Consider the following 10,722-nt stretch of genomic DNA (forward strand, 5'->3'; position numbering starts at 1 on the left):
GAAAAGATAAAGGATGTGAAACAGCTGGGTGGTGAAGTTGCTTACTAGTAATTGTGGAGGTGGATAAGTGCTGACTGTTTGTATGTGTTGACTGTTAATAAATATAGCCTCCTCTAAAAAAGTAAAATTCTGTCTCACCACTGAAATGGAGGAATTCCTTCCACAGCTTGATTATGAACTTATATTAGAAGCAATTTTGGAAGCACTAGTATATATGAAATCCTGGAGAAACATTAAAGATGACATCTCTGAACCACAAATTGAATCTCAAATCCTAATGGATCAATCTAAAGGTCAAGGAACTAGCTCTAGAGAGGACTATAAGCAGCAATATCCACAACTTTAAGAGAAAGAGGAACAAGTCACTGAGCAAATGGAAGTTAATCTACAATTTATGGAGAATTTTGAAGATCAAAGAACGACTCTAACTGAGACACTTGCAGTGTTAAAAGTAACAGGAACTGACTCTCAAATACAAATTACTGACAATAGTGACATTGTGGATAATCAACTTATGACTATAACATGGAAACAAACTGTCTATACTGTACAGATGATATTGGAAGAAGGGAAAGAGAACTTGGCCCAGATTGAAGTATTGATAAGTATCCTCACTCAAATATTGAGACTCGATGATATAGAAGCTCTATTATGGAAACCGGACTGGCACAGAAAGAAAGCCAGAGTTAGATTTAAAAATGTGATTTAAAACTTTACTTGACGGGTAAATAAGGCTCTAGAGATCTTGATTGAATAAAAATTAATCAAATATGTGAAGATGTAAGAAGATGTTTTTCTGTATTAATATGCTTGTTGTGGATATAACGATTATTTGGATTGGATTTAAACTTTATTGAGTGGGTTAAAAGAGTTTTTCATAGATATAGATCGATTGATAGATTATAGATTTAAAATAAAGTAGAAATGTATTTTTGGAGTTATATTCTTATTTGTATGAAGGATAGCTATTTTGTAATGGAAGGAGAATAAGAGAGATTTCTGATAAAAGAAGAAATGGTATTAATAAATGAATTACTAGATTAAAAAATTGAATACTTGTAGAAAATATAAGAATGTTATGGTTGAAATAATATGTGTATTTTAGAGATAAGGATTATGTTAAGGAAAAAGGGAAACGAGGGACACCTAAAGTGTTAATAATATGGTAATTGTAAATAGTAAAGCTTAAAAACAGGATTTGGATTTATACAGATGAAATGTTATTGATGATTGTGCTTATTGATTGAATTTTTTGAAAAATATATTAATTTGAATATATTATATTATTTGAGGGAAATAGAGAGGGAGTTTCTAATGGCTTAACCTGAATTATATATGTATGATTTTGTTTTTGGATAATTGATTACCCCATAACCACATTGTTTCTCAAGCACCTTGTTGTAAAAATAAAAAAAAATCAATAAAACTTTTTTTTTAAATAGAAATGGACTTCTGACTTCCAGAAGGCCCCCTTAGGTCTACCCAACATTCAAGGAAAACTTTCATCCATCCTACTTTCTTTCTGCTGCATGAAATTGAAAGCTAGCCTTGCAATCATTCCAGTTGGAGTCTCTGACGGTCACTTTTTGACTAGATGTTATCATGTTGCTCCTACAGATTATTTATGTGTTAAGAAATCCAAAGGATGTCTTGGTTTCTACCTATCATTTTTCCAAAATTACACCTGTAAGGGAAACACCAAAAGATTTTGATACATTCTTAGAGTGGTTTTTGGCTGGCAAAGGTAAGAAGGACTTGATTGTGGCAATATTTTGTCAGTTTTTGTCTTGGATAAGAGATTATGAATATATTTCAATCTATTTCCCACAAAGAGCATACAACCCACCCTCTCCCCTAAGATAAAATAAGAATAATGATTCTCTATTTTCATGCAATAATTTGTGTAAATTTTATGAAACAGTTTATAATGGGATGAATTGGTGGAGATGAATGCAGAACTCTTAGGACAACTCATGATGTTAAAGGAGATGGGAGAGGCAAGAGAAGGCACTTTATTAAGGGAGGTAAGAAGAAATACTAGGATCCATTTAATAAGGAGAAGAAAAATTGAGAAAGGTAAGTGGTGGTTTAAAATCAGGATGTGATTGTGTTGGAAATATATGGACAGAATTTAAAATTAGCAAAAGTTAATATTCATTTGAAAAGTAGAGAGTTTCATTTCTCTAATTCCAATGCCTAGTATTTTGTGGCTAGACCATGTAAAAGCTGCTACGCTCATAAGGGTGATTTCAATATTCCTTTCTTATGAAGAAATGAAAAAGTTAAGATGTGTAACTGTGTAATATGAGCAACCTACTTAAGGTATTAAATATAAGGTAGCTAAAGACTAACTTGAAATCATATGGAGAACATTTAAAGGTTGGAAATAGAAGAGAACTAACTAGAGTAAGTCTGATATTTGCAAATGTATAAAAAAATTAACTCAGATTGCCCCAAAGATCCAAGTAAGGAAAAGCAAAAGAAACACAACGTTATACCAGGCAAGGCACAGAAAATAAAATGGAACAAAACAAAACAAAAAATACCAGTGCCTAGTATTTTGTAGCTAGACCATGTAAAAAGTGGTATACTCATAAGGGTGATTTCAATATTCCTTTCTTATGAAGAAATGAAAAAGTTAAGATGTGTAAATATGTAATATAAACAACCTACTTAAGGTACAAAATATAAGGTAGCTAAAGACTAACTTGAAATCATATGGAAAGCATTTAAAGGTTGGAAATAGAAGAGAGCTAACTAGAGTAAGTCTGATATTTGCAAATGTATAAAATTTAACTCAGATTGCCCCAAAGATCCAAGTAAGGAAAAGCAAAAGAAACACAACATTATAGCAGCATCTTGACAAAACTCTCCTCTTAACAAGTGAGAGTATGAAACTACATCAGTTATTCTTCCCTCTCCTCTCCACATTCAGTGGTATTAGGGTGACCCCTCAGTTAAGCTTTGACCTATAGGCTCATCAGGTCATAAGGATAAATGGAAGAAATTCAAGCATTAAGAATTCAAGAGCCACGGTGGCATAGAGGTTAGAATGCAGTACTGTGGGCTATTTCTGTTGAGTGCTGGCTGTTCGATTCTCATCGGCTCAAGGTTGAAGTCAACCTTGCATCCTTCCGAGGTCATTAAAATGAGGACCCAGATTGTTGGGGGCAATATGCTGACTCAGTAAACCTCTTAGAGAGGACTGTGAAGCACTACGACGAGGTATATTAATCTAAGTGCTATTGCTATCCCTGAGACTGACTGTTAGCTGGAACATTTCAGTTCCCAGCTAAACAATTGAACCAAGTGACTTTGAAGACTGCACTTATATTTATGCCAAATTCATTTCTCTCCTATCAGTGCCTAGTAGTTTGTGGCTAGACCATGTAGAAGGCTGGTACACTCATAAGGATGATTTCAATATTCTCTTCCTTTCTTATGAAGAAATGAAAAAGGTAAGACAATGTAAATGCGTAACGCACTATGAACAACTTTGAAGCACAGGAGACTTTAGAAAGCAAGGAATGTGTAGACTAACTTATTCAGGAAAGGAGCAAACAGGTAATTACAGAACACTCTTAGTTATATTTGTGAACTCCTGAAGGACTGGTGAAATGTCTGAAAAAAAGTAAATGTCACCTCTTCAAAAGAAAGGAGGAGGAAACAATTAATGAACAATGTGCACTTGTCTAGGTATGCTAGAATTCATAGAGCCAGCATGTATCTGTTGGAAACCAATGTTATATAAAAAAAAGTTGATCTCACTCTTTGATAGAGTTACTGACTGGTAAAGGAATCCAATATGCACCTGTAATTCAGCAAAATCTTGGCCAAAGTGTCTCATAATATTTTACTGTTTTGGCTCAACTCAAGCCATTTTTTCAACCTAGCTTCAGAATTGGCCAGCCTCTGATGCTGCCAGGATTGCTAAAAAGATAAGAGTCTGAATCTTAGGAAAATGTTGGCCTATAAATATACTGAGATCCAAAAATATTTCTCACTGACTTGTCTCTTGGAAACCTTTAGTAGCAGTCCCAAGGAAACATTTCTGTGTTTTATCCATTGATATTGCTTCCTATGTACATGTATAGTTTTCATTAAAAAAATAAACACAAATGACATAATCAGGGTAATTTTTTTCAGTAAGAAAAGAAAGATTAAAGATTAGGGGAGTGAGTGGTAGCAATGATACGTGAGATATTAACAAACTTTTCCATCTTTTCTCCATTGTTGTGGACGGCCTAATATAAAGCTGTATCAAATTGCAGGATCTGAGAAGGTCTGTACTGAAAATATGCAGCTTCCTAGGAAAAAAACTAACTGCAAAGGAGGTGGATGATGTGGTAGATAAAGCTACATTTGATAACATGAAAGTGGATTCTAGAGCAAACTACACATTCATACATTCCGACATTGTAGATTGCAGTAAAGGAGACTTTCATCGCAAAGGGGTTGTTGTTGTTGTTGTTAATTGCGAAGTCATGTCCGACTCAACGCGACCCCATGGACAACGTTCCTCCAGGTCTTCCTGTCCTCTACCATTTTCTGGAGTCCATTTAAGTTCACACCTACTGCTTCAGTGACTCCATCCAGCCATCTCATTCTCTGTCGTCCTCTTCTTATATTGCCCTCAATCTTTCCCAGCATTAGGCCCTTCTCCAGTGAGTCCTTCCTTCTCATTAGGTGACCAAAGTTTCAACTTCAGGATCTGGCCTTCTAAAGAGCAGTTGGGGTTGATCTCTTCTAGGACTGACCGGTTTGAATGCCTTGCAGTCCAAGGGACTAGCAGGAGTCTTCTCCAGCACCATAGTTCAAAGGCCTCAATTCTTTGGCGATCACAAAGGTAAATCAGTAGTAATTCATACTCTGTTTTTCATATATTTGACTTCATCTGTACTGAAAATATGCAGCTTCCTAGGAAAAAAACTAACTGCAAACGAGGTGGATGATGTGGTGGATAAAGTTACATTTGATAACATGAAAGTGGATTCTAGAGCAAACTACACATTCATGCCTTCTGACATTGTAGATTGCAGTAAAGGAGACTTTCTTCGCAAAGGTAAATCAGTAGTAATTCATACTCCGTTTTTCATATATTTGCCTTCATCTTAAACCAGGATTACTGTCTTCATTTGAAAGACACTTCCTTAAACAATATAAACATGTCCTAACAATCACTCTATCTCCTGCTGTTGTGCTAATTCATTACCAGCCTACATCTGAGGCAACCATAGGTCCTTCATAGCTACACCAATGTTAAAGTAGTCTTCTCTTTGTCATTCTGGCAGATTTTTGGCATGAATATTATCTGACTGCTTCAATGACAGACTGTTGCCTGCATAGTCTAATCATCCTTTGGGAGTGAGATTGTTCTAGCTCACACTGGCCACTTTAGGGTGGTGGAGACACAACCTCTTTACTCTCTACTCTGGGCAATGTCCTCCAGTCTTAGAACTTGCAAGGTGGCAGGCTTAAAGGATGAGAAAAATAGCCTCTAGTTTAATTCAATACAAAAACTGTTGACATTTTTTAACCATTGTTTCCCAGGCACTGTTGGAGACTGGAAGAGCACCATGACTGTTGCCCAGAATGAAAAGTTTGACCGTGTCTTTAAGGACAGGATAGAAAAGCTGCCCTTCAAGTTCTGCTGGGATATTCAGGAGGATCCTGAGCCTATTTCCAGCTCAGTGGAGGAAAATAATGTGTGATGCCCACCTTCAATGGGCTTGATTCAGAGATGACCTTCCAAGAATAGTCTTTATGTAACATTGTAATGTTTAATTCTCCTCGAATAAAGCAACATGAAATTCTATGCTATTAGTAAAGTAGAAACTGCAGAACACAACTAAAATTACTTCTCTTTGAAATTCTTACTATCATTTGTATTTTTGTATTCTAGAAATGAGAGCAGATAGACTAGAGTTTCAGCGTTTGATACATACTTATCATGTATTACAATTTGCCATGTCCCAGCAGCTTATGCAGCTCAGGGTCTTTCTGCATTGTCTTGAATCAGAAATAAAACTATAGTCACCTTGTTGGGGAGATGGGTGCCATTAAAATTCAATAAATAAAATAATATAGAAAATAAATATTCTCAGATAAAGCATTTGCCTTTGTCAAAGATCCCAATGGGGAAATTGTTTAGGGAAAAGAGTCCAGGGCAAATTTGGCAAATAGATTATATTAGACTCCTACCCAAACATGGAAGATGGCAATATACATTATACCATGGTAGATACCTATTTAGGATACCTATTAATTTATCCATGTGCAAGAGCAATTCAGCAGAGTATCTTTAAAGGGTTAGATCTTCTGATAAGGGTGCCTGTCCGGATCCAATCTGATAATGGGAACCTTGTTGGGAAAGAGGCTGTAATAGTTTGGATCAATAAGTGGAATATTTATGGATATATCATACTCATCATCATCCAGAAGCAGCAGGCCTTATCAAATGCGAGACTGGCCTATTAAAGCAGAAAGTGAAACAATTGACCCCCACCATACACTGTGCCATGGCCCCATGGGAGCCTGATTCGGAGGAGGAGGAGTTGGAACCAGAACCATCTGACAGAGATCGCACATCTCCCTTGGCATGTTTGGAGGCCAGGGACTGAGGACGATGCTGTCTCAGGCCCCTCAGGCATTGGGGGAAGTGGTCGACCAGACGGAGAGCTTCATGCCTTCACAGACACAGGAGGATCAGCTGCTGACAGGCAGTGATGCTCTTAGGCAGCAGATCCCCTCTGAGGAGGATCCACTTGATCCAAGGGCACTGAGAATGGATCGTAGGCAAGCTCAAAGAAGGGCTGCAAGGCTACTCAGGAGAAGGTCGCTCCACCCCTCCTCACAAGGAACACCTGGAATACAGTGACTTAAGGAGACACCTTGGAGAGTTAGTCTTTGCCAGGAACAATTATTTGTTTTGGCTTATACTCCCCCAGCTTTGACTTGTGTCTTTTGCCTTGCCTTTTCTTGAAAACTGCTTTGGCTTTTGCTTTGCCTAGGCATGAGGATTGCCTTTTGCCTTTTGTCTTGAACCTTGCCCTTGTCTTGTGCACAAGAATTGCCTTTTCTCTTGTGCCTTGTCTTTGCCCTGAGGATTATCATTAATCTTGTGCCTGGAGTTTGCCTGTGGAGTACAGTTTGTCGTGTGACTCACTAAGCCTGGTTGACTGGACTTGCACCCTTGAACCTTGCCCTGTGAATACGCTTCTACTCTGTGGATCTTCTTTGTAATATAGGGGCTGTTATTTGGGGGACTGAGGGTGGCTGCCTTCAGTGTAGCATGGGGGAGGAGCCTTATGGGTTGTTGGAGGGTGGCTTGCTGAAATATTTATTGAGAGTAATAAAGGAGTCTCTTGTAGAAAGAAAAGTCTTCATCCTGGTTCATCCAAGCTGGGGATAAATAAACAACATGGCAACTTCTTTGGAAAGAAGTTTGCAAATTTATTGAAGAGTCAGAAAGATGGTTCTTGCAGGAAAGACCAGAGAAAAGAAGGTCTAAGCACATGGGTGGTAGGTTTTTATACCCTCTCTAGCCTTTTGTTTGGAATAGTTTCCTGTTCCTGTGGCATGAACTTTGCAACTATTTCCTGTTTCCTGAGTTTAAGTGTGCGTCTTTGGCCTTTGTGAGTTAATTCTATCATGTCCTGTGTCAGGTGGGTATGCAGATTTTAGGTCTCTTTGTCTTCTTGATCTCCTAGCTGGGGCCTTTCTGATGGTTTACATTTGCATTTGTATAGAACTGGCTTCTGCTTGGGACAGATACTTGGTGGCAGGATTGGTTTCTGCTTTTTAAAATACTTTTGAGGAAATATATTTTTCTGCCATTTTAATATTTCCTTCTCTGGGGAGCTGACTTCCCACAATATCAACCCTTTGTGCCACTTTTATTGGCACAAGATTAAAATTGATCTGATCAGGGAGACTTAGTAAACAAGCTTTAAACTGTTAAGCCAAAAAGAGAAGACACTAATGGAAGGAGCAGAAAAAGATCCCTGCAATTGCTCCCAAAAGGAGAGCTTCCAACCCATTAAGTTCTAAAAGTCAGGGCAAAAATTTTGTTAGCTGGAAAAGAAATTTATAGTGTCCAATATTCTGTGCCAATCATTTTCAAATGTTGGATGTCACTTTTAGTTTCCAGTCAGGTTTGCACATTCCTCTCAACATTCTTCACAGCCATGGTTTTCCTCGGTACATTACCATTGGCTGCCCATTTTCAAAGGTTGTTTCCTGCCTTAGCTCTTAGTTCAGTGAATCCAGGTTTGTAATGTCCAATTGAGGTTAGCCTATATGGAAGCCAGCTATCAAATTTTTCTTTAAATTGCACATAATGAGCTCTAGCGCTCCCAATCTGAGTTCACCAGTGCAAGATATTCAGGGCTGAGGTTTGGGATCTCTTTCCTGCTACTTCCTCAGTCAGGGCATATGAATTGCAAATCACCTGAGGGGGCTTGGTTCCCTCCCCATTGGAATTTGTTGGAAGTTTTTCCTACAATCCTTTGGTACAATAGAGCAAAAATCAGCTTTGGGAACTTTACTGAAGATAGGTGAAAGAGACTCAAGTGTGATTATGAATGGTGTTTGTGTGTGTATGTGCAGCTACTTCTATAAAACAGGCAATGCAAACATTCTGGATAAATTTTCTCTCCCACAAGACAAAAGTCCAAGGTGTTCAGTACTTGCGCTGTGCCAACTATTCCCAAATGCCATCTCTCCATTAATAAATTCAACTGGCTTGTTACAATACAAATGGGGCAGAAAGAAAACTTTACAATGAGTTTCCACCCTCCCCCCATAGTCTTTTTAATTTTCTCTTCTGAGGCTTCACATTTCACCAGTGGCTCCAGGATTTCTTCCTTCTGCTTTGTAGTTTTTCACAGGCATTTGGGGAATGGTAGGATTTGGGAAGATGTTCCACTCAGGTTGCATGGTGGCTTTTTAGTGGATGGCTGGATTCAAAACCCAATTCCATGGCTCAAATGGATGGAGGCAGCATCTGGGTCTGTGTGCTCTGCTTCCAAAGGTTGTTGGAGGTCATCTATGCAGGGCTGAAAGGCATGAGAATAAGATTCTGCCCCCCCTTTCTGGGTCGACTCTCCCAGGAGAGGCAGACAAAAGGTATGGAGAACAAAGGACAAGAAAAGAAAATGTACATGAGGGTGAGGAGGGGTAGCTTGCAGGCAGTTTGAAAAGACATTAATACTGCAGTGGTCAAAGAAACAGATAGGTAGACAAAATGAGGACATTCCAGATGACAAAAGAAAGGCTGGATTCTGCTAAGAGAACATACATGAAATGTTTCACTTTTGAACTTGAACATTTGCAACATATTAAAGTCAAGGCTTGCAACTTGAAGGAAAAAATGGTAGGCAGCTTGAGAATGCTGAAAGCTCCAGATAATTTTAAAAGCCTAATATTTTAAGGTATGCAATTTTCCAGGGGCAGGAGAATCTGCCTTTAACGTTTTATTCTAAAATAGACCACATTGTTTTAGAGATTGAGAAATGTGTATATGTTTCAGAAAAGCTTCATAGTAGTTTCACCCAGAGCTTTTCAACCTTTTCATCCATTGTACCACTTTTAGGATATGGCAACATCCGAGTACCACCAGTTGCCTAGCAAGGTGTCAAAAACTTGACCAAAGAAAAAAAAAGGAAAAAAGTGATAAAAGTACAGGTAGTCCTCGACTTACAACAATTCGCTTAATGACTGTTCAAAGTTACAATGGCACTGAAAAAAGTGCCCCCCAAGGCACAGCCGAGCAAGATACCGCCCGGTGCCTGCCCGCCCAGCGGTGCTCTTCCTCCTGTCCAAGGTTTTCATTGTTGTGAGCATTTCTGTTGAGAATTGGCAGCGGGGTTGGGGTGGGGGTGTTTGGTTTTTATTCCCCTGTCTGCTGGGTGGTTGTAGCAGGTTTTGGTCACTTCACATGAACCTGGGACACTGTGACTGTCATAAATATGAATCAGTTGCCAAGCATCTGAATGTAAATCACAAGAATGCTGCAACATTCCAGCTGATTGGCACCTCTTCTGAGCTCAGCAGAAGCTCCAGGATCAGCGCTGAGCTCCAGCTGGAGCCTGGCGCTGACCCTGGCGCTTCCACTGAGCCCTGACAGCCCTGCAACTCCAGCCATGTCTCGCTCAGGGTTGTGTGGTGCTGCCACCAGTTCTGCTCATTCCCCTCCCCCGCTACCAGTTTTCTAGGATGGTCACGTACCACCTGCCAGGTGCCAATGTACCACAGGAGGTACCCGTACCACTGGTTGAAAAGCACTGGTTTCACCAATTACTGATAGGATAAGAAAAATAACTTAAGAAAATTATCCCCACACAAGCAGACTTGAGCTTCAAAAGGCTCTTGTAGATAGACACACATATTTTTTTTCAGGGAAAGGATAGACAGATAATTAGAATTGACAGAATTAGAATAGAAACACCAAAAGGTACACAACAATAAAATAACTTAACACTGCATTTCCCCTGGAACAAAAATTAACATCTTTTAGACAGAATTGAGAAGGAAATTAACCCAACAACAGACACTGACCAAAAAATTAGAAATGACAATTTTGGAAACTATGAAATGATATAAGAATTCATGTTTTGAGGACCATTCTGTCTAGCTAGCCAGGGATTCATGCTGAATGGTCAAAATGTCTGTAGCTGGTCCAATGAAACAATGTACAAAAGAAATAGTTTGCATCCATCAAAG

At 38.8% G+C, this 10,722-nt stretch overlaps 1 protein-coding gene across 1 annotated transcript; it reads left to right on the forward strand.

The window, feature by feature from the left end:
• Positions 1-373: 373 nt before the first annotated feature.
• On the forward strand, positions 374-5,711 carry LOC120313501 (amine sulfotransferase-like). The gene is made up of 6 exons (XM_039355472.1): positions 374-685; positions 1,618-1,744; positions 3,364-3,458; positions 4,272-4,428; positions 4,922-5,062; positions 5,551-5,711. The coding sequence occupies exons 1-6, from the start codon at positions 374-376 to the stop codon at positions 5,709-5,711; spliced, it is 993 nt and encodes a 330-aa protein (XP_039211406.1).
• Positions 5,712-10,722: the final 5,011 nt, after the last annotated feature.

This window comes from Crotalus tigris, unplaced genomic scaffold (genome assembly GCF_016545835.1).
Source record: "Crotalus tigris isolate CLP2741 ecotype Arizona unplaced genomic scaffold, ASM1654583v1 scf7180000018691.1937549, whole genome shotgun sequence".
NCBI classification, from domain to species: domain Eukaryota; kingdom Metazoa; phylum Chordata; class Lepidosauria; order Squamata; family Viperidae; genus Crotalus; species Crotalus tigris.

Excerpts from the sequence above, each read along its gene's own strand:
- LOC120313501 (XM_039355472.1), top strand. The coding sequence starts at position 374 with ATGGAAGTTAATCTACAATTTATGGAGAATTTTGAAGATCAAAGAACG. Across the intron at positions 686-1,617 it reads GGCACAGAAAGAAAGCCAGA|ATTATTTATGTGTTAAGAAA; the intron begins GTTAGATTTAAA and ends TTGCTCCTACAG. Across the intron at positions 3,459-4,271 it reads CTTATGAAGAAATGAAAAAG|GATCTGAGAAGGTCTGTACT; the intron begins GTAAGACAATGT and ends ATCAAATTGCAG.